The sequence below is a fragment of the Mustela erminea genome, chromosome 3 (assembly GCF_009829155.1).
Source record: "Mustela erminea isolate mMusErm1 chromosome 3, mMusErm1.Pri, whole genome shotgun sequence".
NCBI lineage: Eukaryota > Metazoa > Chordata > Mammalia > Carnivora > Mustelidae > Mustela > Mustela erminea.
The window spans coordinates 88092956-88120381 of NC_045616.1; the positions used below are offsets into that span (position 1 = coordinate 88092956).

General features: G+C 49.6%; 1 protein-coding gene across 7 annotated transcripts in view; it reads left to right on the forward strand.

Annotated features, from left to right (window-relative positions):
- SIL1 (SIL1 nucleotide exchange factor) overlaps positions 1-16499 on the forward strand; it is a 214102-nt gene extending 197603 nt beyond the window's left edge. For 6 of the 7 annotated variants that reach the window (XM_032336565.1, XM_032336566.1, XM_032336571.1 and 3 more), the window contains 3 exons: positions 11675-11771; positions 12443-12607; positions 15972-16499. In XM_032336565.1, the coding sequence (XP_032192456.1) occupies positions 11675-11771; positions 12443-12607; positions 15972-16331 (622 nt within the window). In that variant the 3' untranslated portion in view covers positions 16332-16499. The remainder of the gene's footprint in view (positions 1-11674; positions 11772-12442; positions 12608-15971) is intronic. The other variant, XM_032336567.1, reaches the window with a different exon arrangement.
- The last annotated feature ends 10927 nt before the right edge of the window (positions 16500-27426 follow it).

The window sequence follows — 27426 nt, forward strand, 5'->3', positions numbered from 1 at the left end:
CAGTTCTAAGGGCCTCAGGCAAGGCAGGCCTTCTAGTTCGGTTCCCACATTAGGGGAAGCTCTGTGTCCTTCTTCACCTGGAGTCTTAAGCCTGAGTAGGGAGTCAGGAGACCCACTCCATCCAGTTTTCTCCTCTGTTATAGTGTGACAGAAGTGGCTAGGGGCAGGGAACCCATGCTTACCTGAGCCAGGAGAAGAACCACACAAACCTTCCCTAGCTGGGGAGGCCCTATTGATCCACCCCCACAGAGAACCAAGAACCTGGGTACTGCAATTCCTTCTCAGAGCTATAACTAATTGTTCATAAAGATCTTTCTGAATACCAATGATGCAAAATATTTGAATGGTTTACCATATTGTTCACCATATTTAAACTGTCAGAAACCTTAAATATCTGAGCAGAACCTCAGCAAACAAAGGATATTTTGGGGACTTGTTATGTATGTTGTACAGCAGAGAGATTTGTAGTCTATATGACTTCCAAATCCTGTAAACGAAGCATTTCAGTGTTGTCATTTTCAGCTATAGACCATCCCACGATTGTTGCTTTTTCTTTTGCTATTAAGAGATAGCTCTGTAAGTCAATTATTTCTCAATAAAACTGGGGGGTAGGGGGAGAAGAATGGCTCATTCATTAACATTTCTGCAGTTTGTGGCAAAAGCCAAACAGGCCCTGCTTGATTCCATTGGCTCTGATAAAGGGGAGGAGGACGTGGGAGGGAAGGGTGAGTGATTGCCCAGCACACACCTCTGAGCCCTTGAGAGCAAGATCTGGGTGAGTAAGGGAATTCCTTCCTGAGCCACCAAGGGACTATCGAGAAGTTGTATAGCCTTCAGTTGGGAACAAAGATTGGCTAGGTGATTTCCCTGCAGCCCTCTCACCCTGTGGATCTGGCCTGCTCTGGTGCACGCCCCCTAGCATCTTGGGTGACAGAGATAACCCACCAGCTGGTATAGATGACCTCAAGTAACATCCTCTCTGTGTTCTCTAATAAACTTGATAAATCTGACTGTGTGAAAAATCTCCCATATGCTTTAGTCTAAATTTTCTTCTGCTTAACCTTGTTACTCCTACCTTGCCTCCCTCAGACTGCCTGAGACAATTACTGGGAGGCATTTGTTGAATAATTATAGGCCACAGATAATTTCTCTTTAGCTCTCAGTCTTGCATGTTACCCACCCTGTGGCCTCCCTTTAGCCAGCTCTAATTAGCTTCTTTGATCCCTTCCTCCCAATTTCTCCCTCTAGCTTGTTAATTACCTTTCTCCCCCATGAATTCTTTCTGCCCTGCCTTTGTCCATGTAGCCAGAGGAGCTGAGAATGACAACCTAGGGCCACTCAGTGGGAGGTGGTACTTCTTTGTCTCCAACCACAGGTAACCCCTCCTACTTCTGAGAAGCCTGAAGACCCAGGCTCTCCTTAGCAGAAAAGTAAAAATAGTGATTTTCATTAAATAATATAAATACTTTATGGTAAAACAACTATGAATAGAATGCTTAGTATTTGCCAGGAGTTGTGCTAATCTCCTTATATATTATCATATTTCATCCCCATAACAGTCCCAAAGGATAAATACTACTAAGCCCTGTTTACAGATGTGGAAACCAAAGTCCGAAGAGGTTTTGAATAAGTTGTTCAAGTCCTACAACTTGGAAACACCAGAAAGTTGGACTTGAACCCATTTCTCTCTGGTGCCAGAGCAACTTTTATTCACTAGTTTGCTCACTGAGTTTGGGCTTTTGATGAAATAAAAGTTGAGATCATTGGCTCTTGGCCTACTCCAAAACACACAGACTAACCATGGGATAAGATGTCAGCTAGTTACCGTCAGTGTAGAAGAGGCTCTCTGAACTGAGAGGCTAAAGCTGGTGCCGAAGCAAGCCAATGTGGCACTTCGGGTCTCTGTGTATCTAAGCAGCTAGAAATCTCCTTCAGTAGAAAACAAGACCCTGATAAATTCTTGATTTGCTCTAATTCTTAACTCACTTTCCTGACAGTCTCCTCTCTCAGATGATTAAGGGAACCATAAGGAAAAGGACCTCACTAAAATTATATTCTGAGCAACAGAAAGGATATGTTCAGTGAAGTGGCAGTGTTGGGGACCTTAGCAGGAAGGGGCCATGTTTGGAGAAGCCAAGGGAAATGTAGAACTCTCTGGATTTGGGGGAAAGCAGATTGTAGAAGGTCCAGGAGCAGGTAGATAGGATGTTTGGGCAGGAGCTTCAAAAGGAGGATGACTCAGTCTGAGAAGTGAAATGTGCTCAATGCAGTCATAGGTGATTGCTGCAGGGAACAAGGCAGGAGACGCCTAGAGGTCAACGTGGCCACACAGCAAGCAGTTAGAGTGGAGTTTTTTTGGTGAGAGATGAAAAAAGGTGAACAGAGAGGGTGTGAAGCTCTGACAACACTGTCAGGAATATCAGGAGGGTGTGACCTGGGATGCTAAGAACGAAGGGACCTCCCCAAGCAACGTTAAGCAACGTTAAGAGTGAGAGCATGGCTGGGGGGCATCAACCCATTACTTTGGCAGATAAGTCATTGCAGCAGGTGAGGGCATCCCCATCCTCCTTCTTAGGTTTGTTTTGCTTCTCACCTCTCTTTTAAGGAGAATGGTCTTCCTGGGACAGCTGGGTAGCCCAGTCTTCTAAGTGTCCTACCCTTGGTTTTAGTTGAGGTCATGATCTTGAGGTCATGAGATCGAGCCCGTGTTGGGTACAGAGATTACTTAAATATATAAAACTTAAGAAAGGGGGGAGACCTTAAAAAAGGAGGGGAAAAAAGTGAACACACACACACATGCAACTACAACCCAGGTCAAGCAACAGAACTTTGTCAGCACCCCAGAGAGGACTCTCTCATGTTCCCTCCCAGTTTGAACTTCCTTTTCAGAAAGATTTGCCATCCTGGGAGCTTAGGTGAGTGTTACGGACATAGAAGGGCTGTGCATTTCAGGAAAGCATTCAGCAGAATCTGATGATTATCTAATAGGTTAGATAGAGAAATGATGTTAAAGATGTGGACTTGTAGCTACTTGAACAGTCAGACCTAATAGATGTTTGTTTACAAATGGTCCGGTGTCTATAATAGAGTCTTGACTGGGTTGTTGTTCTGGAAATCTCATGTCAGACTCAGTCCTGTCCAGGCTGCATTCAGATTCTTACATAAGGACCTGGGGGCAGATGACACAGATCAGAGAGGGCTTAACCACCATGTTGGGCACATGACAGAATGAGGATTCCATAGTGACATGCTAAGGGGGCGGTCTTGGGTAACAAAGTGGTATTTTAAATCTTGTTATTTTTAATTTTATAAAAACCCATATTTGTTGTTTAAAAAAAGAAATCCGGGAGAAGGGGGGTGGGGTTATGGACATTGGGGAGGGTATGTGCTTTGGTGAGTGCTGTGAAGTGTGTAAACCTGGCGATTCACAGACCTGTACCCCTGGCGATAAAAATATATGTTTATTAAAAAATAAAATTTTTTTTTTAAATTTTTAAAAAATAAAAATAGAAATCCTACTGGCCAGAGACAAATACATGATGTCATACTATCCATATCCTTTGGTAACTTGGTTTTTGCCTTCTCTACTTCGGTTCAGGGCAATGTTGGAAATCCTTGGCTTATCACGTGAACAGCTTTTAGGGATTGGATCTAGGCAGGCCTAGTGTGAATCAGTTCTGCAGTACCCCTGCCAAAAACCTATATGTGACCTGAGGCATTAGTCACAGCATGATCCTGGGCCAGAGGCAGCTAGGCCCCCTGGACTAGAGGGGTTGGCCAGGCAGGAGCCCTGCAGGTAGGTTTGCCAGATTTTGAGGGGAGCTTTCTCTAGTCAGTTGGCTGCCCCTAAGCTTCAGAAGGGGTAACCTGTCAGGACAGTCAAATGACCTTCTCCACATTGAGAGGGCAGACTTGGGACCAGTGGGTATAAATAAGCTTCCTGAAAGCAGATTTCAGTCCTTATCAGAAGACATTTTTCAAGCAATTAGATGAGTTTAAAACTCAAGGCAGCATAAATCGTTTGAGGAGCCCCCTACTGCTCTAGTCTTCAAATACTGGGCTGTCAATTATCAGAGGTGCTATACCAGGTAAGAGGTTGGTGATTGGGTCTAGTTATCCTAAATGTTGGTCCTCACATCAGTGCCAGGCATATTGGTAAGGATCAGGTGGAACGTTTATGAAAAATCAGGTTTTTGAGCCCCATCTCCTGAGGCTTTGATTCAGTATGTGTAAGATAATGGTTAGACTCTGTTAGAATTTTGAAACACTGCCCCAAGTGCTCCTTGGTGAAATGGCTGATTCTACAGTGGTACATCTAAAGTACAGTATCTTGTGCAAGAATGTCTTAGGCCAGAAAGTCAGGAACTGCTTAGAGAATGATGAAAATAAGTAGAAAAGGCACAGAAGCCAGTATGAAAAAGGCTCTGGTGGCTATATAAGGGGGTAATTTGAGCATCAAGATAAATAATGATAGAAATGGATTATAACCCATTATAGATTAATGAAGAATCCATGAATCCATATTGATAGAAATGAGTAAGTGAGAACATAGGAAAGCCTTTCCTTTCCCGTAGACTGCCAGCACAGACGGGTAGAAGCAGTGATCAAGTTTGAATATCATTTGACAAACATCATGGTAATAATAATTTTAAGGAAGAATGATCAATGAACACCAAAACTAGTGGGTGAAAGTTTGCTGAGGAACAGGCTGTTTTCATATTTCAGAATGTGTCTCTCCACAAAATATGTATTAATTTCAAAGGGCCAGATAGCATCTTCATAATGGAGAAATCTGGTAGACGCCCCTGTGACCAGTAATCCAAGTAAACATGGCCCATTGTGAGCCTTCCTGACAATCATGTGCCTCCTGACAAGATGCACCGAGAAAGACACGACATTGCTTTTTACGGTGTTCCTACCAACGTGCACAACCTCAGTCTAAGCATGGGAAACCATCAGACTCTGGAATATTCTACAACTGGCCTGTGCTCTTCAAAACTGTCTGTGTCTTGAAAGACAAAAACAGGCTAAGGAGGAAGTGTCAGGACTAGAGGATTTGAGACATGCTGCTGAGTTCATTGTGCCAAGTCCTGGATTGGACAGAAACCAAAATTACTTTATAAAAAGGATAGTTTGGGGACAGTGGATAAAATCTGAATATCTGTATGTTAATTTCCTCATTTTGATAACTGTCCTGTGGTTCTTAAGACATACACTTGATACATTTAAAGGTAAAGAGGCAACTTACTCTCAAATGTTTTAGGAGAGAAAATAATACGTCTAAACATATATATAGAGAGAGAGAAAGAAAATTAAAAAGCAGATGCGGTGAACTGTTAACAATTGATGAATCTTAATGGAAGTCCTTTTACTCTTTTAACTTTTCTGTAAGTTATCTGTGTAATTTTCCTGTAATTTTTAAAGTGCCCAGTCTGAAATCGTTTGAGGGGGAATACAAATCAGTGTCCCTGATGACTGTGATGCAGTTATGTATGGAGCTAGCAGATGTCTGTTAAGATTCCTTGGGACTACCTTCTCTGAGGCCCTGTTTCTTTTTCCAGAGTTGGGCATTTGATCTCTGTGCATGTGTGCAGAGGACCCCTTAGAGATACTCTTGTGAGCACTATCATTGTGGTGATGTGTGTGTGCCCCACATTTGCTTACACAACTGGCTTCTGGTTTTGAACTATTTATGAATGGGTCCAGTGATGCTCCTACCCTTCCCCTGTCCTGATGGAACCTCTGAAGTGGCCCAGTGTGGTTCCCATCATCCCAGTTGTGGTATGAGCCTCATGTTATAGGCTGGTTGCTTTGGTTCTCCTGGGGGCTTCACTTTGATGTGGAAGAGTTGTATGTGGTATTTATTCTTTACCTGTTCTGTTGTTATTCAAGTTGGTAATTGTCCATCTCTTGATTGACTAATTGATTGCTTACCCCCACTTAATCCCTAGATGGCAGGCTAGTATAGATCCCCAGTGACCTGCCGATTTCAAGATTACACATCCTGCAAATCCTTGTGTTCCACAGATGATCAACGCCACACGCTAGGTCACGGGCAAGGAGAGGCCCGTAGAGAAGGAATCTTTCTCTCTGGGCAAGAAGGTGAACAGTTAACCACCACTTCATCAGGCAGGATTGCAGATGATGAAGCCTGACCACGTCCTCCCCTGAGATATGCCCCCTTTCCACACTGTGTAGATTGTTCTCAGGGAGTATTTCACAACAATGGCAGTTTTTTCCCCTCTGTTTTTAAGAGAATGAAAAAAAGAATCATTATCCTACGTAGAAATATGGTGAGGACTCCTGAGAGAGCTCATACCCCGATGCGTGGATAAGCCTTGAGTCTAGGTTGGGACTGGGACTCTGAATGACGCGAGCTCTGCTTTGGAGGGTTTCCCCTTGGTATCTACTCAGCCCCATGTAATGAGTCAACCTGACCCTTATTTTCCAATCCAGAAGTCTCTGCCTTTTCCGTTTTTTTTCCTGCCATTTCCAGTTACTCAGATTCCCTTTTCCATCCTTGTTGTTCCACTTCACCCCAAACAGGATCTCTATGTGTTTCCTGTTTCCATGCATATGGCCCCTGATGCCAGCAGCACCTGCTTTGTGGCTCTGTGACCCTGTAGTTGCAGGGACCCTGCCCTGAAGTGGGCCTGTGCTTGGTTTAATGCTCTGCCTGCTCTTTCCATCTTGAAGTTTCTAGTTTCTAATAGTTTTTGAACACGGGCCCCACGTTTCCATTTTGCCCTGGCGCTGAAAATTACATAGCTCATCCCAAGTGGTAGAGAGGGAGAAGGGCAACTCGTGGGCGGCACTCTCATGGGGCCTGTGGTGGGGCTTGGCTGTATACCCTGGGATCAGCTGAACCACCCAGACTGCCCCCCAACACTTGCTCAGCTTTGCTTAGCTGAAATATGATCTCTGACCCTTGGCAAATTGCCTACATCAGTCACCCTGACCAAACTGTTTGGTTTCTGCACATGTAATCATTTCCATTTCTGTGATCTACCCCTCCCCCAACCCCACCCAAGATTTGCAAAGTAGCAGCTGCTGCCATCCCTTTGCACACAGACAGCTGACTTGCCTGCTGATTGTGAACATCCCAGTAATCCAAGTGCTAATGGTATTTATTCAGTCCAGCCGGCTTAGCCCTGAACAAGGTTTAGTCTCATTTATCTCATCAGAGACAAGCTACGTCCTTAATATCCTTCTGTTGACTTTGAGCACACCAGTTCCACGGATGTCGCTGAGAGGCAAGCCAGGCCCCTGCCCTTTTAACGCACTCAAATCCCCAGCTGTCAGGCTCCGCACCTTTCTGCCCCGCCCCCTGCATGGGCCATAGCTCCCGTCCTGAGCCTGTAGGCTGGGAGGGAGATGAAGCCAGCATATATGTGCCCTGGACATCTGTGTTCCCCGGACAGCTGTGTTCTCGAGGATATGGTCTGGGCTCTTTGTAGCAAACCCACCGTAATTGTAATGTTTCCATCACATTGCATTGGCTGCATTTTGGCACTCGATACCTGTTGTATCTTTAACACAAGGTAGTATTAGCTCTGCCTCACAGGTAAGGAAACAGAAATGAAGGGACTTGCCCAAGGTCATCAACCCTTGTTCACAGGATTCCCACCAAATGTCCTCCAGGCACTGGCCCTTGTACATCCCCTAAACTCACTCAGCTTTCTGGGGCATTTCATCCCCCAAAGCACAGAGTAATGAACATTCAGAGCCCAAGGCTAAGCTGCCAGGGGAGGGAGAGGTTCTGAGAGCATGTTGGTACCTGCCCCTCCACAGTGGATTGCCTGAATGCCCAGCTTACCTGTTCCCACCTGGCTGGACTGAGTGTCATTTGGAAACTCTACCTTCATTGGAAGAACACACCTCTGCTGTGTTCCTTAGCCCCTTGATTGGGCAGGACTAAAAGACTGTTTCCAGAAGGTATTGTACAGAACCCCTGAATCATGCATGGTGCCCCTCAACTCGGGAGTAGGGCCCACAGTTACATGGGCACCTTACCTTCATTTAAGTTAGGAGAAAAGGCCCAGGGCTATTGAGACCACACTTGGCCACAGTCCCATGTTTAGCTGATGGTCCTGCTCTCCTCACCCAGGTTCTTTAGGACTCGGCTGCAGGTGAAAAAGTAGATTTATTGCCTTATGAAAGTGATTTCAGCAAGTGACAAAGTATCAGGCTTTCACTTTTTCCCTTTGGTTTCTTTCTGTGTGACTTCTATTTTGTCCTACCTTAATGAGTTTCTCTCCTTGGGGATGGGGTGGGACCCGGCCACTGTTGTCATGACCCTAGGTGCTCCTGGCTTCTAGCAACCTATCTTATGGAGAAAAGGACTTCTTTTGGTCGTGACTCCATTATAGACTCAGGGCTCTGGTTGCCCAGTCCTGGGTGACCCACAGAGGCCATGGTGGTAGCAGGCTATTATGGACCAGCACCCAATCCACAAGCCCTTCCCCGTGGTTTCGGGAGTTGCCATAAGGACCCCATCAGGACCATAAGGAGTGGGAGAGGGAGCAGTGTCTCAGAGGAAGGGAGGCAGGGGTATCACTACTGGGAGGCAGGACAGAAGGGATGCTGGGCAGATACAGGTGCACACTGCATAGCCACAGCCAACCTGACCTGGGAGTGGTAAGTTGTGTCTGGTTCAGAGTGTTCTACCATCTCATCTCTTGTCCCCAGGGCAACTGTACTGAGGCAGACCCCGCTTGTGGGCCCTCTCTGGTGTCTGCTTGTCACCAACTTTTCATTTTATGTAGGGTTTGGTATTTGCTGTGGAAGGAGGAGCAGGAGCAGATTCTGCTTGCTGGACGAGGTCTGGGTCCTGCATCACCCTTCCTAGGTCCCAGCCAGCAGACTTCAGTGCTGTCAGTAGCTTGGCCTCCTGACCTGCACCTTCTTGTCAGCTGCACCTCTTGGCCCCATTTCCATGACTTTCCAGGGTAGCTATTCATTCAATGGTCTCACCTCTCCACCACAATCATGCTGTTCCCTGAGCACCTGCCCTTCCTCCTGTCTACAAGCTGTCTTCTTCAGCCTCCTGCAGTGTCTCTTCTCCAGTGCAGGCCTCCTGGATCTTCCAGCCCAGACCTTCCTGTTCTTCCTCCACCCTCTGCCCGCCCCCAGCCTTAGGTTCAGAGCAACTTGGTCTGGCCTCATGTTAATATCATTCATTCCCTCTGTAACTTCTAAGTAAAATCTGGTGGATGGTCTCTCTCCTGTGTGTGGATCCTGGCTTGTTCAGTGGCAGAGGGCTGGCTGAGCTTCCCCAAAGACCTGTCCTGTATGTGGGGCTACCTGTACATCATTCCTAAGACAGACTGCTGTCTGACCCTCTGTCACTTACATCAGGGCTCCCGTGGAAAAGAAGCACCCGGGAAGCCATGGGGATTTGCCTAGATGGTACGTGCCCTCCCCTTAAGGCCCTGGTACTTTGTTTCTTGTTGGTGCTTTGGTTCCCTTAGGGGTTTGAGCCTTCTCTCCCCTCCTAACAAGCAAGACATGGGTGAGCACGGTTCCCCTCCCTCCTAATACTGCCTTGCATTGTGACAGGGCTACTCCTCTGGGTGGTGTCCAGGTGGGTCCCGGTACCCAGCATGCTCAAGTGGCTTTCCTAAGGCACCTGGCAGGTGATTCTCTCATCTCTAGGTCTTGTTCTCAACTCCATGTGCTGTCTTTGGAGGACCTTGCCCCTGCCACCGTGTGGGCCCGTGAGCGATGGTGCTTCCTATGAGGCTGATGTGATGTTGGGTCTCACAGCCCCCCTTCCTTGGGAGGCAGCTTTTGACGTCTGTGTGAATTTCTCAACATGGTCGTCTTTTCCTAGAAAAGACCCTGCATGTTGCGGGTGAGCATTCCGCAGGCACATGATGGCAGAGGCAGTTCTAATTAGCTCACGCTTTGATGAAGCAGCTGCCTTTCTCAAGTTAGGGGGAACAGGGGGCAGGGGAGAGGCTCAGCTCCACAGCCCTCCTGCATTGGTGCCCACCTGCTTGTCTGGAGAGGAGCTGTCAGCTTCCCTTCCCCAGAGACCCTGGCCCATCTCCAGGCTGCGCCTGAGACACACTGGTGGGGTTGCCATGGGACAGGCTGGCACCCACCCTGCACATCCTTTCTGGCTGAGACGATGCAGAGGGACCCACGCACCTCCCATTTAGAGCAGGGAAACTGGCTCAGTGTGCTGAGTCTTCTTTGAAACTTGAAGCTGGTGCCTGGTAGGATCGGGCCCCATCACCATGCCACTGGGCCAGCTTTCATGGGGTGCCTGCCATGTGGCAGGCTCTCTCTTTCAAGCAGTAGTGTGCACTCTCGTCACCTGCCTCCCATTTCCTCTGGGTCTCAGACCCTGCCTCACTCTGCAGGATCACGAGGGACCCTTGCCAAAGTTGGGGGTTAAGAGGAACAGGTGCTCTTTCGGTCTCCAGGGAGCTGGTGGCCTGGCTTAGGTGAAGGAGCCAGAGCCAAGAAGAGACTCAGTGCCCTTTGTGGGCTGTCTATGCAAGTGTGGCAGCCACTCTGTGACCTCTGGAGTCTGGCCTCTCCTCTTCCTTCTGGCCTCAGGGTTTTAGGAGCCTGCCACATTTCTTCTCTGAGGCCTCCTAAGTGTCTGGCAAGGGAGCCTTGACCTCCCTCGAAGGCCTAACCACCCAGGTCCCTGTACATGACACTTCTCCCTAACTGATCACTAATTTGATCTTGGAAAGCAAGAGGTTCCCAGTCTTATCTCCTCCCGGGCACCCTGCCCTGTGGAGGCCTCACTGGCAGGGCCCCTCTGCTTTCTTCCAGGAGAGTTGTGCCTGAATGTTTGAACCTCCTTGCTCTTTTGCCAGCCCAGAATGGGGAGAGGAGCTGGAGAGGCAGCTCTGGGTTTTGAGTGTTACAGTGTTGCTGTGTGTGGGTTGGTATAGTCCTGGTTGTGCACACATGTTGATTCATTCTGGCCCTCTTTTCCTGGGCCCCATGACAGAGGCTATATGCTGAGTACTGATAAGATGGGGGCAATCCCAGCAGCTACTCTCACAGTGGGGAGGCATCTGGGTTGGTTTTGTTTTAGGCTCTGCTCAGGTTCAGAGGCTCCCTGGCTCTCATTCGTTCTTGCGGTCTTTTTCCCCCACAAACATTGACTATATGTTGTCTATGTACTCCACCCAGAAGAGAAAAGAGGAGTGGGTCCCAGCACATGGCCAAGAGGAGCTAATAATCAGAGAGCAGACCTGTCAGTAATTGCCCCCAGTGTATGATTGCATGGGGTGATGGAGGGAGGAAGACCCAGTGTAGGCCTGGGGACTGTGAAGGAAGGCTTTCGTGGAAGGGACACTGAGTAGCACCTTTAGCTTCGGGAGATCTTAAAGGGGTGTAGGTGATTTCCCTTCCCAGATCACTCCAGCCCAATGTTTGCTGGGTAGTAGGATGTTGTGGGAGCCGTTGGTCTGTGATTTTGGCCATAGGCTTTGGTACCCAGGTAGATGTATAGTCATTCACCTATTCAGCCAGCTAAGTTCTAGCTTGTCCCAAGGGGGAATGCTCCTTTGGGCACCTTAGTTTTCCCCAAGGGATGGCTGGTACATTATCACCCCCAAACCACCAAGATCCCTGGGCTGTGCACAGTGATGTGTCCCTAGCTTGGTGAGGAGGTATAGTGTCATGCTGTCCTGTACTTTCCCTCCAGCAACCCAAAGGTTCAAGTAGAGGCCATTGAGGGGGGAGCCCTACAGAAGCTGCTGGTCATCCTGGCTACGGAACAGCCTCTCCCTGCAAAGAAGAAGGTATGTATCTGCTCCCTCCCTGCTGCCCAGCCCCTAGCACATCTGCAGAGCCTGAAAGACAAGGGTCCCTTGGGACGCCTGGGTGGCTCAGTTGGTTAAGCAGCTGCCTTCGGCTCAGATCATGATCCCAGGGTCCTGGGATTGAGTCCCACATCGGGCTCCTTGCTCGGCAGGGAGCCTGCTTCTCCCTCTGCCTCTGCCTGCCTCTTTGTCTGCCTGTGCTCGCTTGCTCTCTCTCCCTCTGTCTCTTACAAATAAATAAATAAAATCTTTAAAAAAAAAAAAAAGACAAGGGTCCCTTTTTTGGCTGTGCGTGTCACCCTTGGGGACCTGAGTGCTCACCCATCCACTGGGTGGCGTAGGGCGAGAGGTCCCACTCACCTCAAGCAGCATGACAGCTTGCTGAGGCATCTGGAGGCCTCAGTTCAGCTCCCATCATAGTCTGGGATACCACCCTCTGGCTTCTTGTGTTGCGGTCTCTCTGCCTAGGGGGTGATGTTAAAGGTGTCTCACCCCTCTTCCAGCTTTCACCAAACTGTGTTCTGGGGTATAGCTGGACCTGAGAGGGACGAAAAGAATGGAGGCTGGGCTGGGGTCGTCGGGGCACTTCTGGCTGCGTTTACTGGGCCCTGGAACAGGCTGAGCAGCATGTGGCTCATCACCCTCTGCAGGTCCTGTTTGCGCTGTGCTCCCTACTGCGACACTTCCCCTATGCCCAGCAGCAGTTCCTGAAACTGGGGGGCCTGCAGGTGCTGCGGAGCCTGGTGCAGGCAAAGGGTACAGAGATGCTGGCTGTGCGTGTGGTCACTCTGCTTTATGACCTGGTCACTGAAAAGGTGAGTGCCCAGACCTGGGGTGCCTCCGGGTCACTTTGCTTTGTTTTGCTTCTAGCCTTTTGGCCCTGGCCTCTTCCATGCTACCTTCCATCCTCCTAACAGTGCTTCCGAGAAAACGTGCCAGACTGTGCTGGGTAGACCTGGAGGCTGTGGAGGCCCCTCCTTGGGATCCTGAACCCAGAATTTCTGAGGGAGGGTGTCCCATGGGATGTGACAGCTAAACTGAAACTTGAGGGCTGGTGAGGAGGGGGGAAGGGGACGGGGTGCCAGGGATGGGGGTGTGCCAGAAATGGCCAGGATCGGCCCTTCGTGGAATGACAGGTCATTTGGCTAAAGCCTAGGGTGGTGCAATAGGGAGCAAGGAGGATGGAGCAGCTGTGTCGGGGAGCCCTCGAAGCAGCCGGAACGACGACTAGCCAGAGCCTGGAAAGAGGCTGAATCTTTAGATTCTAGAAATGGGGTCTTTGGATTTTTAAGTTTAGATTTTTAGATTTTGATCTTTAGATTCTAGAAACATGCAGGTTCCTCCTCTGGGAGCTTTGACCCTGGGCAAGGGCTTGGCTACCCTCGAGGGGCTCAGGGACCCTGTTGTTGCCACCTGGCAGGAGACTTGGTGTCCAACCCACTTTGGTCTTTGTGAGCCTGAAAAGTGTCTTAATTAAGAACAGAGTGCAGCCAGCCGGGCCTGGATTCTGAATGCAGCGGCTGCAGAGTGCAATAGCAGAGCTCTCAGCTCGCTTTCTGGCCACGCTTTCCCTAGAACAGCCAACTGGAGCAGGCTGGGCAGCCCCAGAGCCACCGCTGAGTCTCGGAGGAGGAGAGGCCCAGGCCTGCCTCCCTGCTCCTGCCTCACATTGAGGGTGGGAGTGTCTGGAAGTTGCTGTTGTGAGTGCGTGGACTCTCTGGTGCTCCCTGTGTCTCCAGGCCTGGCTTGTCCTTCATTCTCTCCTGCTCTCCCCCATCTCCCTCTTTTTCTCCCCCTCTCTCTCTTTCCCCTCTTTCTCGTTCTTTCTCTCTCTCCAAGCTGCAGAAACCCAGAACAGCAGGCAGCCATGTGGTGCTCACATCCAATTAATAAGGCCTGGGCACAGTTGACTTCCTGGCAACAGGCCAGCAAGCCTGGAGAAGGACCTGTGTGTTGGCTTGGCGTTTTCTGGGAGAAACTGACCTCTTCCCTCTGCTGAATTCGGTGTCTCTTTGCCACCCCTAGTCCTGGCATGGCAGGTACCATGGCATTGGCATGTCCCCAGAGAGCTGCCCAAGTCAGCCAGCCCCCAGGGCTCACCTTGAGGCTTGGGGTGCTGAGAACACTGGTGTTTCTCTGTGGAAAGTACTGGGATAGCTGTCCCTCTGCAGGCGGGGAGGACAGTGGAGGAGTTTCTGCCGCCGGTGAGCGTAGGACAGGTGTCAGCCGAACTGGGTTTGAGGCAGCTGGGGCTTCTCTTTTCTTGTAGTTCCCCGGAAAGAATGAAAACCAATTAACCCTGGGGCTGGGTCTGGAGCTGCGTGAGATGGCAGCGTGTCAGGTTGCCGTTGGAGGTGCCCCACGGCTTGAGGGTGTTGTGGGAAGGGGGCAGCTGCTTGGCAGAATTCCCGTGGGGAGTGCGCCCACCTCTCACAGTCCCTGTCCTCCTGGTGCTTTGGGACAGACTTTATTGACAGTAGCACCTGGAGCATGTGGGCTGCAGAGGACTCTGACCTGTTTGGGCAAGTCAGGGGAGGCAGTGAGATCTGAGGGGTGAGTTAGTCGGGGAGTTGGAGTTAGGTGGGAGTGCACCTCCTAGCTGCACCTTAAGGGCTCTGGGGGACAGTTTGTGTGACAGGTGCATGAGTGAGGGCGTCTGTGGGGATGAGGCCCTGCACAGGTTGGGGTGGACCCTGCAGGGCCTTTAAGTCCTTGGGAAGGGATTTAGTTATGAACATCAGAAATGCTCAGTTGTACAGGGTGTAGGGCTGGACAAGTCTACTGTCAGCTGGCTGGAGGTGGTCGTGAGTGGGAGGCAGGGGGCTGACAGGTGCTGTGAGTGGCAGTGGACGTGGGGCAGAGACCAAGGGCGGTGGGGCCTTGAATGTTCCAGGTGCAGCTGGGGTATGTGGGGTAGCTTAGGAAAGGACTGTCAGAGCCCTCTCATCCTTTTCTGGGCCAGGATGCTGACCCTGCTCCTCCCTGCTTCCTTCACCAGCCCCAATGGACCTCAAGGCCATCCGGTGGTGCTCTGTGGTCCCTGCTCTTTGCCTGGGCTTTCCTCTTGTCTTCCCTGTCCTTGGCATGCCGTGTTCTCCCCGGAATAAGGGCAGAGCTTCCTCTTTCGTCTTGTAGGTACACTTAGTACAGCCAGTAGCGCATGTCTCCCCCCTCTCCCTGCTCATCCTCCACCTCTGCCTTCCCCCAACATTCGAGAGAAGCTGGTCACTCACATTTTAGGTGTGTCCTACCCCTGTAGCCTGGCAGGCATGGCTCCCACTGTATTGTGCTGGCGGGGGGTTTCTGTACTTAAGAGCCACTGGCCAAGCTTGTGACTTTCTGCCCAAACTTGTCTCAAATCCCCAGGCCCTTGGCATAAAGGCCACACACAGCCGGGACTCAGCCAGACCCTCACGCCCCCTGGGCCAGAACAGCCTCACATTCTACACACAGGAAGGGGGCCTCAGCCTACTGTTGTGACCCGCCCGTGTGTGGACCCTCCACCCTTGTCCACTTGGACAACTCCCACATAGCCCTCCAAACTCAGGGAAGTGCCATCCTGTTCTCTTGGCTGTGCCCTCTGTCCTCTGAGGGAGTGAACTGTGCGGAGGTGAGGCTGCCACTGCCGCGGACGGAGGTGTCGATGGTGTGACTCAACTTGAGAGCTGAGCACCTGTTGCTAGGTGTGCTGTGTGCTGGGCACTGGCCGTGTGTGGTCCTGAAGGGGGCACATCGTCACATAAGAGATGATGCCGTGCCCGTCCAAGGCTGTTCGGCTGTCAGTGGCGGAGCAAGAATTCGAACCCAGACTGCTGGCATCCACCGGGCACTGCTGAATTGCAGTCATTGTGCTCCTCAGGGATTACTCCGTTAATTTCTCTTCTCCTGCTAGACCCTGAGCTTCTCAAGGGCAGGGACTATGTCTCCATCTGGGTTTCTCAGGCATACTGCACAGTTGTTTTTGATGAATGGATGGATGGACAGACAGATGGACCTATGGGTGGATGGGTGGGGGAGCCTGATTGAAGCCGTGAATCCAGCTGGCCCTCTCCCATGTTGGGCCTTTGAGGCCCAGAAGGAAGAGCGGGTGGACGGATGATGAGCCACATGCCTTCCCATGACTGCTCTCTGTGTGTTCTCTCCCCCAACCCCGTCCCGGGTGCCTGGCCATGCGGACAGCAGAAGTTTGCTGAGGAGGAGGCCGAGCTGACCCAGGAGACGTCCCCGGAGAAGCTGCAGCAGTACCGCCAGGTGCCCCTCCTGCCAGGCCTGCGGGAGCAGGGCTGGTGCGAGATCATCGCACACCTCCTGGCCCTCCCTGAGCATGATGCCCGAGAAAAGGTGCTGCAGACGCTGGGTGCCCTCCTGGCCACCTGCCGGGACCGCTACCGCCAGGACCCCCAGCTCAACAGGACGCTGGTCAGCCTGCAGGCTGAGTACCAGGCTCTGGCCGCCCTGGAGCTCCAGGATGGCGAGGATGAGGGCTACTTCCGGGAACTGCTGGGCTCCATCAACAGCTTGCTGAAGGAACTGAGATGAGGCAACTCCCTGCCACTGGGACTGGACTGGGACATTAGTGAGGCTGACGGACACCAGCTTGGGTGGGCTCCTCAGGGGACAGTAGCCAGCGGGGAGGACTTCCCTACTGGGGCCAGGGCATCATCTGGGCAGTGCCGGCTTGACCATTAAATGGAGGCATGAGGGCCATTGTCTGTTGTGTGTCTCTGCAGACCGGACACAGTCCTGTGGTTGAGGGACTGTGTCTAGGAGCCCCCAGGTCACTGGGTAGATAGGCACCCCAGAGGCCCCTGATGACACGGTGGATGGTCGGCCTGGGGCATCCAGTAATAGGCCCTATGGGAAGGGTCTGGGCTCAGGAGTTGGAAAGCCCTGGCTGGGACCTTGCTCTTCCCCACCCAGGAGCTCTGTGACCTTGGCAAGTCATTTACCTTTCTGTGGGCCTATTTTCTCAACTGACAGAGGGGAGTGTCATTAAGTGCGAGCAAACCTGCATAAAGCACTGCAGCAGGGCACCTGTGCTTGTTCCTTCCCCCACCTTGCTCTGATGGCAGGTTGGTGCCAGGGTGGGGGGGGTCATCTCACTGCCCCTTGTGCATGGAAATAGCTTTGAGGCCCATGGCAGTGGTACTCTGTCAGCCCTGGCAGCCTATGGGTTCGGCTGGAGCGATCGGCACTGGGACCAGGGTGCTGGAAGGATTGGGGGTGACTTGTGGCACTCTGGAGGGCTTGGGTGTGGGCCTTGCTCTTGGAGAGGAGTGAGCTCCCTAAAACTGGAAGTAGGAGCCCAGGCCTGCCTGGCCCACCTGACAGGGCAGAGGTGCGTCTCTGTGCCCTCGCCCCTCCCCCGTGTCAGCCGAGGTACACTGCGGAGGAGGCCTCGGAGGCGGGGGCAGCCGAGCCTGGCAAGTCCCGGCCCCCACCCCACAGAGGCTGAGTGCCAGGCTGGGAGCCTGCTGCAGGTTGCCACGGCAACTCCGGCCCTGGGCTTTCCTGTTTTGGATTCTGGTGCGTTTGTTTTTCAGCCTTTCCCAGTGCATCACAGCCTCACTCCTGCTGCTTAGGCAGCCCCTCCTGGCCTCTGTGTAGAATCTCCCCCATCCTGGCCTGACATGTAGAAATCTCGGTTTCACAGAGCTCATGGGGAAACCAAGGCCCAGACAAACATGAGGTAATGGGTAACTTCCTATCTTGCAGTCCTTTTGTTTGGCCTCCCACCTTCTTCTGCCCACCTCGTGCCCCAACACACAGGAAGCTCACAAGAGAGTGGTCACCTGCACACAACCTTCCCAAGAGGGCAGGAGAGAAGCAGCAGTCTGTTTTGCTGGTTGGAAGGCTCATGGTTCAGGCGTCATGGGGATCAGACCCAAAGTCTATCGCATATTGGATATTTTCTGCCTTGTTGCCTTTAAAACCTTTAAATCACCTTCTAATTGTGTTTTACAGATGAGGAAATCATGGCTCAGAGAGGCTGCATGGTCGTGTGAGGTCACACAGCTTTTGACTGGCAGAGCTAGGATTTGGTTCCAGCATGTGGCAGAAGGCTTGCATATGTGGCTCAGAAGGTGATAGTGTTGAATTTGATAGGCAGGCAGGGGCAGGAAGACCACGATGGATGGCAGAACAGCTGTTCTGTGGTGAAGCAGGGCAGGGTTCAGAAAGGAGGTCCTGGGCCTGGCTAGGACCAAGGTCAAAAATCCCTTTAAAGATGGTGTCAGCAGACTGAGTGAATTTGAGAGAGGAGGGCGGTAGGAGGACACTGTCCTGCACATGCTGGGAATGAGGAGGGCTCAGGGCTGGGGAGAAGTTCAGTATGGGCCTCAGCCTGGCAGAGCTGAGAGCTGAGGTTGTGGGAGCAACTGTACCTTTGAGCGAGGGCTGGCGAGACCCTGCTGAGTTGTGGACTGGGGCCTTTTGTTGGCCTGGGACAGTAGCAGCTGGGGATGGGGTCCTTGAGACCTCTTTGACCACCAGGATCTGATCTGGGTTGTGGGAAGGGGTCCCCATGGAAGGATTAACATGAGTGGAGGCTTAGTTGAGGACCCCAGTATCCCTCCACCCTCAGGCATGCTGCAAAATATAGCATTTAACTATAAAGCAGGGTGGTGTCTGAGGGGGCCCTGCTGGTTGAGCGTCTGCCTTCGGCTCAGGTCCTGATCCCGGGGTTGTGGGATCAAGCGCCATGTTGGGCTCCCTGCTCAGCTGGGAGCCTGCTTCTCTCTCTCCCTCTCTCCTTGACCCTCCCCCTGCTCATGCTCTCTCGCTCTCTCAAATAAATCATTAAAAAAAAAAGAACCTAAAAGGAGACTTTGGACCATGAGCTGTTTGTGGGAAGTAGAGGCAGGGGTGTGTCAGTGGGACTGAAGGAGCATCTGGGGGCAACGGTGCTGAGCACATAGGCTGGGTGGTGACTGCTGCTACCCTGTTCTCCACTCCACATCCACAAAGACAAGACCTAGCGAAGGGTGAAGTTCAGTCTGTACTCCTCTTACTGGCCTCTGATTTTCTGGATCTTGAAGCAGAACCTCCTGGATGGAGGCAGCAGTGTGACCCAGGGCTTGGGCTCAGGCCCAGGCTTCTTGGCTGTGGCTTCTGATTCCATCATCCAGTTTATCACTGACTGTCTGCAAGCAAAAAGGGGACTTTCTCTGTCCTCCTTTGGATGCCATCCTGGAACCTGTGGCCAAGAAGTAGGACCTTCTAGGCAGAAGAGTTAGGCAGAAAGTGGTAATGGGGGCTGTAGCCACCAGAACTCAGGGTGATGTGACTTTTGCCAAGGCCTAGACCCTACTCTTATCTTCTCCCACCCCTGAAATGCACTGGAGCCTTATGGCAGGAACAGGACAGAGAGCTCTGACTGGATGACACCCTCTAGGCCCTGGATGGTTATTGCTTCCCTGCTCCTCAGCAGGGCTGAATGAGGTCCTCTCTGGGAGGATGACCGGGATGGGGAGTGGGGTGGTCATCTACTGTCCCCACCCCAGCCCTCAGCAGACTTGGTTTTCATTAATTCACTTGTTCATTTATTCTTTCATTCAGACTGTTTGTTGTGCACTTACTCAGGTAGGTTCCAGGGTCCCGAGGTTGGTCAGTCACAAGCCCTGCTGTCAGGGAGCTCACAGTCTGGTGGGGGAGGCAGCAGTGGTATCACATGTACTCTGAGCGGGAGGCCTCTGTCAGTTGGAGCTGAGGGAGGGTCAGAGGAGGCCAGTGGTAGCCAAGCTGAGACCTGAAGGACATGTGGAGAATAAGCCAGCTGAGGCAGCGAAAGTGTTCCAAGCCCAAGAAGATAGAGGAAGACCTGTGTTGAGGGAGAGTGGTCTGTTGGAGGACCCACGTGTTTAGTAGAGCTGGAAGAAGTGGTGGGGTGAGGGGCCAAGTGGCCACATGGAGCCATAGGGGTCGAGGGGACCACTTTGTCCAGCACCTCATCAGCCTTGCTAAGGAGTGTGCCCTCATCCTGATGGAGGGGGAAGTGAGGGCTGACTTGCAGGCACTCTCCTGGCTGCTGCTAAGTCGTTTGCTTATTCTTTCATCTTGATTTAGTACAGTTGCTTCTACCAGGTCCCATTCTAGGGCAGGAGGTGGTCAGAAGAACAGTGGCGGGAGGGGCGGACCAGGACAAGTAGGTGAATGCTGAGAAAAATAGCATTCCATAGCATTCAAACAGCAAATGCCAAGGAAAATGCAGTACAAGGGGAGAGAGTGTTCGGGGCTCCCTTTTTGGACCCAGTGGTCAGGGAAGGCTTTTTTGAGGAGATGCATTGTGAACAGAAGGAGGCAAAACCGTGAACCCTGTGGGTGTCTGGGTGGTGCTTTGTAGGCTGGAGAGATGGCAGAGGCAGGTGTCTGAAGAGCGAGAGTCTCAGCACGGTGAGAGGAGTGAGCCCGGGCCAGGACTTGAGGTCTCTCTTGGCAGTGGTGCTGCTAGAGAGCTACGGGCTGAGGAGAGACCTAATGAGACTGACACTTCAGCAGGAGCGCTCTTAGTGCATGGTGAGAACAGACAGCACAGGTGGGGACAGTGGCAGGGTCCCAGCGTTGTGTCCTTGCACAGCCGGGTGGGAGTTGATGTGGTTTAAACCCAGGTGATTAGGGCGAAGGCTGTACAAAGTGCTCAGACCCAGATGTGTTCTAAAGGCAGAGCTGAGAGGACGCGCTCAGTGATGGCCTGTGGCTGAGAGGAGAGGGGTCAGGGCTGGATGCAGCCTCGCTCTGGGGCTGGCACAGAGGGGCCTGTGGAGGTGCCATCTATGGAAGTGGGAAGGCAGAAAAGCAGGGGAGTACTGGGACCTGGTCACGGACGCTGTTTTGGCCGCATCCATACTGAGTTGGCCATTCGAGCCAGGGATGCTGACTGGCAGCCAGGGCCTGTCTGTGGCCTAGGAGAGAGACGGCCTGTGGAGAGCACGTGCCAGGCAGGGGTCCGAGGCACTGCAAGCTGCTGGTTCCACAGCTGCTGTCACAAATCGAATTCCACAAATTTATAATTCAATGACATATTAAAAAAATAAAAGTAATTTTTAAAAAAAACCAGCAAAAGAAGAGCAATAGAAGAGCTTCTTGTAAACCCACAGAAAGTAGAAGAAAAGGAAGTAATAAAGATAAGGGCAGAAACCAGTGAAACTATAGACAGCAACGTTAGAGAAAATCAAAGGTAGTTCTTTGAAATAAGAAGACACAAATTACCCATCTCAGGAATTAAGAAGAGATTATCACTGACAGCTTGGAAGAAATGATGGACCAGTTCCTTGAAAATACTGTCTTTCATTCTATTAGTTTACTCCTGCTGCTGTAACAAATGACCACGAATTTCACACCTTAAAACAGCTCAGATTTGCTCTACTATAGTTCTGTAGGTCAGGAGTCAGACACTGTTCTCATGGGGCAAAACCAGAGTCATCCGCAGGGCTGCATTCCTTCCTGTAGGTGCTGGATAGGATCTGTTTCCTTGCCTTTTCCAGCAACTAGAGACTGCCTGATTTCCTTGGGTTGTGGCCCTGTCCTCCATCTTCAAAAACCAGCAAAGGCCATTCAGCTTCTCATGTGACACTACTCTGATCTTCTCGCCTGCCTCCCTTTTCCACTTTAAGGCCCCTATGATTATCTGAGGCCCATCCAGAGAATGAAGGATCATCTCCCTATTTTAAAATCAGCCAATGAGCAACCTTAATTCCCCTTTGTAGGTTCCAGAAAGTAGGATGGAGAAATCTTGGGGGAGCCACTGTTCAGCCTCCCACAAGGACAAATTACTAAAACTCAAGAAAAAACAGGTAATCAGGGGCGCCTGGGTGGCTCAGTGGGTTAAGCCGCTGCCTTCGGCTCAGGTCATGATCTCAGGATCCTGGGATCGAGTCCCGCATCGGGATCTCTGCTCAGCAGGGAGCCTGCTTCCCTCTCTCTCTCTCTGCCTGCCTCTCTGTCTACTGTGAACTCTCTCTGTCAAATAAATAAATAAAATCTTTAAAAAAAAAAAAAACAGGTAATCATTTAGTCTTGTATGTGTTAAATTGAATTCATGGTTTAAAACCTTCCCACGAAGAAATCTTAGACTCAGATAGTTTCCCTGGCAAATCTACCTGATAATATCAGTTCTACAGTCTGTTCCTGAAAATAGAAGATTCCACTCCCAAACTCATTGCAGAAGGTCAGGGATCATTGGGGAGGGGAGATCTTACACACAGCGTTAAGGACTTCAGATTTTCCTAAGGTCCCTACCAAAATTCTTAGTGCAGAACTTGTCAACAGAATGTATTAGCAAATTGAATGTATCGGGGGGTTTACCCTGGGAATGCAAGGCTAGTTCAACACAATTCCCTGTATTAACAGACTAAAGAAGAAAAAGCCACACGATCATCTCAATAGATACAGAAAAAAAAAATGACAAAATTCAATATCCATTCATAGTAAAAGCTCTCAGCAAATTAGGGATAGAAAGGAATTTTGTTAACTTGATGAAGGGAAACCACATAAAAACCTATGACAAGTATCAAACTTCATAGTCAAAGACTGATTTGTTTTTCCCCAAGATTACAAAGAAGGCAAGAATGCCAGTGCTCTCTGCTCTCTTTTTCTCTCCTTTTCAATATTTGTACCAGAAGTTCTGGGCACTGCAGTAAGGCCAGAATATGTATAGGCCTACAGATTGAAAAGAATAAATTCACAGATGACATGATTGTTGAAGTAGAAAATACCATGGAATGTAGAAAAAAATCTGGAACTAATGGTGAGTTTAGCAAGATCACAAGATACAAGGTAACATCCAAAAATCAATTTTATTTCTGTATACTGGCAATGAACCATTTGAAACAAAGATTTTAAAAACAGTTCCGTTGGCGCCGGTCTGGTCCAGTCAGTGGAGCATGCAACTCTTAATCTCAGAGTTGTGAGTTTGAGACCCACCTTGGGTGTTGAGATTACTTAGGAATAAAATCTTTTATTAAAAAAAGTAAATAAGGGGAGCCTGGGTGGCTCAGTGGGTTAAGCCTCTGCTTTTGGCACAGGTCATGATCCCAGGGTCCTGGGATCAAGCCCCACATCGGGTTCTCTGTTCAGTGGGGAGCCTGCTTCCTCTCTTTCTCTCTGTCTGCCTCTCAGTCTACTTGTGATCTCTGTCTGTCAAATAAATAAATAAAATCTTAAAAAACAAAAGTAAGTAAAAAATCAAGAATGAAAATAAAAACAGTACTATTTACGAATACCACCGCAACAAACGTGTAAATGAAACAAAATATTTGCAGAATTGTTATGCTGGAAACTAAAACACTAAAGAAAGAAGTAAAAATTATCTAAATACACTTGATCCTTGAACAGTGTAGAGGGTTTGGTGTACTGACCGCCGTGCAGTGGAGAATCTGCACAGAACTTAACTTCTCAGAAACTTAACTACTAATAGCTTACAGTTGACAAGAAGCTTTACCAAGGACATACACAGTTGATTTACATGTATGTGGTTTATTAAATATATTAGAATAGATGAGAGGAAAGAAAATGTTATTAAGAAAAACCCAAGGAAGAAAAAATACATTTACAGTCCTCATACATATTTATTGGGAAAAAAAATCCACCTATAAGTGGACCTGTGCAATTCAAACCCATGTTGTTCAAGCTCAACTGTAAATGGATTCATAGGTTGGAAGACGAGCCAGCACCCCCAAAATTGATCTGTGGATTCAATTCAATCCCAGCAGGAATTTTGTTGATCTCAAGAGTGTGATGTGAAAATTTGTGTGGAGATGGAAAGGAATCAGAATAGCTAAAACAATCTTGAAAAAGGGAAGAAGTTGGAGGATGCAGACTGAGCTGATTGTAAGGCTGACTGCAATCTCTGGTCATCCAGGCAGAGTGGTGCTGGTCAAAGACAAGACACAGAAATGGAAGAGCACATGACAAGTTCAGAAGTAAACCCACGCAAGTATAGTTACTGAATTTTTGACAAAGGTACAAGGCAGTTCAGTGGAGAAATGTTTGGCTTTTTGATAAATGGTGCTGCAACAAGTAGACAGTCCTGTTTTCTGCAACGAAACTTGACTTACACCTGTCATCTTATTTCACTCAAAATTTAATCACAAGGGTGCCTGGGTGGTTCAGTGGGTTAAGCCGCTGCCTTCGGCTCAGGTCATGATCTCAGGGTCCTGGGATCGAGTCCCTCATCAGGCTCTCTGCTCAGCAGGGAGCCTGCTTCCCTCTCTCTCTCTGCCTGCCTCTCTGTCTACTTGTGATCTCTCTCTGTCAAATAAATAAATAAAATCTTAAAAAAAATTTATCACAAATCATTTATAGACCTAAATGGAAAACTACACAAATTTTAGAGGAAAAGAGGAATGAAATCTTTGTGACCTTGAATTAGGCTAACGTTTCCTAGTAAAACTCCAGATGCAAAATTTATAAAGCAAAAAATGAATAAATGGAAATACATTAAAATTAAAAACCTGTTCTGTGAAGGAAATTAAGAAAATAAAAAGCCACAAACAGGGAAAAAATAAGTGAAAAATTACATATCCTAAAAAGGCCTTGTATCCTGATTATATAAAGAGTCCTCAGAACTCATCAAGGAAAAAAGTCAACGATAGGGGCCTGGGTGGCTTAGTCAGTTAAGCATCGGCCTTCAACTCAGATGATGATCTTGGGGTCCTGGGTTTGAGCTCCAAGTCCCTTGTTGGACTCCCCGCTCAGTGGAGAGTCTACTTCTCCTATTGTCCCTGCCTCTCCCTGGGCTTGTGCTCTCCTGCTCACTCTCAATAAGTGAAATCTTTAAAAAAAAAAAAAAAAAAAAAAAGGGCAAGACATTTGAAAACACATTACCCCCAGAGGAGATATACAAGTGACAGACCAGCATGTGAAGAGAGATGTTCAGCATCAGTAGTTGTTAGAGAGGTATAAATTAGAACCACAAGATACTATGACCTACCTATGCAAATGGCTATAGAAAAGAAAAAAATACCTAAACACACAGAAAACATGACATCACATGCAGGGGAGGATGCAGAGTGACTGCGACTCCTGTGTTTTCCTTGTAGGTGCAGAATGCTACAGCTACTATGGAAAAGTTTGGTCATCTCTTACTGAATTACATACTTCCCATATAACCTACCAGTCTCACTGCCTGGTATTTACCCAAAATAAACATCTAGGTTCACACAGAAATTGTACATAAATGCTTATGTCAACTTTGTTTAAACACAATGACAAAAACAACCTAGAAACAAAATGTCCCTCGGATGGACAAACTGTGGTCAGCGCATGTGAGGTGGCAGTCCTTATGGCGGGAAGCAGAGCAGGTGACCCCACGCAGAAGAAACTGGACCCCAAAGACTGCATACTGTGCGATTCCATTTGTGTGACAGCCTGGAAAAGGCAAAACTGAGGGTATTTTGCTAGGACTTAAGGGGACATTTCTACAACACTGCGGTAGGACAGGGAATCTATGTGGAGGAGACGGCACCGGTCTGTACCTTGATTAAGGTGACTCTATACATGAGGCATGTCCATGGAATTATATACCAGAAGTGAGTTTTAGTGTATGTAAATTCAGAATTTAAAAATGTGAAGGCAGTAAACACTCAAAACTTTCTTTCCTAATTACTTGACATTTGACCATTGTGATCTGTGCTCTTGAGATTATAGGTGGCCCTCGAAAAGTGGGTTTGAACTGCGGGGGTCCACTGTGTTTTTTTTTTTTAATTACATACATAATACTGTATATGTATTTTCTCTTGTGTCTTTCTTAATGTTTTCTCTAGTTTATTGTAATATGGTGTATTATTCATATAACACACAGGGGCGGCTCAGTGGGTTAAACATCCAGCTCTTGGTTTCAGCTCAGGTCATGATCTCAGAGTTGTAGGATAGAGGATGGAGCCCCGTGTCAGGCTCTGCGCTCAGCAGGGAGTCTGCTTAAGATTCACTCCTCCTTCCCCCACTGCCCCGTTACCCGACTCGTGCTCTCTCTCAAATAAAATCTAAAAAAAAAGAACTCCCAAAACCCTGTAACACAAAGTATGTGTTCCTCAGCTATGGTATCCGTAAGTCTTCAATCAACAGTAGGCTATTAGTAGTTAATTGGCGGGGGGGGGTCAAAATTTATACGGGGACATTTGGCTGCACTGGGGGCCATTCCCCATTGCCTGAGTCATTCAGGAGTCACTGTACTTACATCTGTCTGTCCTATCCAGGTGGTGGAAACTACGTAACACTGTACCCCGGCGCTTCTCTTCCCAGCTCCCACCAACAGGACAACACGCTGGTGGCTGGAAATCTGATGTGGGAGTTCTGACGCCATGAGCTCAGGAAATGCTACAAATCCAGGCTTGATTTATTGTTGTGTTGATTGTCTAGTCTTAAAGTGAGGAAGAAATGTTAATACTGCCTATTAAACTTGAAAGTGGGTCGTCTATAGATAGCCCATAAAAATGGATGTCTCACAGTATTTGACAGGTATTATCTGAGTGAGCAAAGAAGTCACTCGTGGATGAACAAGTGCGATTCTAAGATGTTATCGTTGCTTCACTTCCATCTTACTCCTTAAGGTCAACAAAGTAACAACCAACTTTGATGTCAGAACTAGACTCATTTGTCAGTTGCAACCATAGGTTGGCTATGGATGCAGTTTCAACAAAAATCAGTGAAAGCCTTTTGTGAGAATCACTTGGCTGTTGGGAATTTATGGGAAAGGCTACTGCATACTTGGTTAATTGTGAATTATGTGCTGCAAATTCTTGCGGGAGTGAAACATGTACTAAATGTCTGTACACGTATGCAGCCCCTCCCCTCTGCCCCAGGAAGCTGGTTGGCCAGCACCTGGCAGCATACTAGAGCTGGGAACCATTGCAGACAGGGAGGACAGAAGGACCAAGGTGTGTGGCCTGGTTGCTTCAACATGAGAAGTCAAGAGGAGGAGCTGGGAGAGGAGATGAAGGACAGGGGTCAGGGGTCAGGGGTGGGTGTGGGAGACCGGGCGAACAGAGTGGCCCCGGCACCATGTGCTACTAAAGGGGAGGAATGGGCAGAACGGTGTGTGCTGTGGAGAAGGGTGGGCAGTGGGCCTGGAGGCTCATCTGAGTTCTGGTAAGGGGGTTGGAGGCAGGACTCAAGGGAAGCTCTTTGTATTGTCGTTGGTTTTAAACTTTGGAATCTAGGTGAATGTGTTTTGTCTGCTGCTGAGAAAGATGGAGGAAGAAGGAGAACCTGGGAGGCAGGAACTAGAAGGGAGCATTGGGTACAGCCCTTGAGTAGGCTGGGGGCCTGGAGAGCCCCGAGGACTGGGCCCTGCAGTGGGATGTGGCCGCTGCAGTGGGGAGGAGCTTGAGGCAGCTTCTGGGAGGAAGGCTGGGGGACAGGCCCCTGCCCTGCTCTCTGCAGCCCAGAAGGGATGGTCATCTGAGGCTGTAGGGGGACTGGGTCCTGAAGCTGGGAGGGAAGCTGGGCTCCTTGCCTGTTGTGGACTCTGGACCAGCTGGACCTCTCTGACTCAGTCCCCTCAGCTCTAAGGCCGGACGGGCAATAATGGCACCAGTGGTCACAGGTGGATAGGATGAGGTGGGGGACGGGGTGAGTGGCGGCCTGATGGGGGCTCTGGGCCGCGTGTCCAGTACATAGCAGTTCCTCCTTCAGTGGT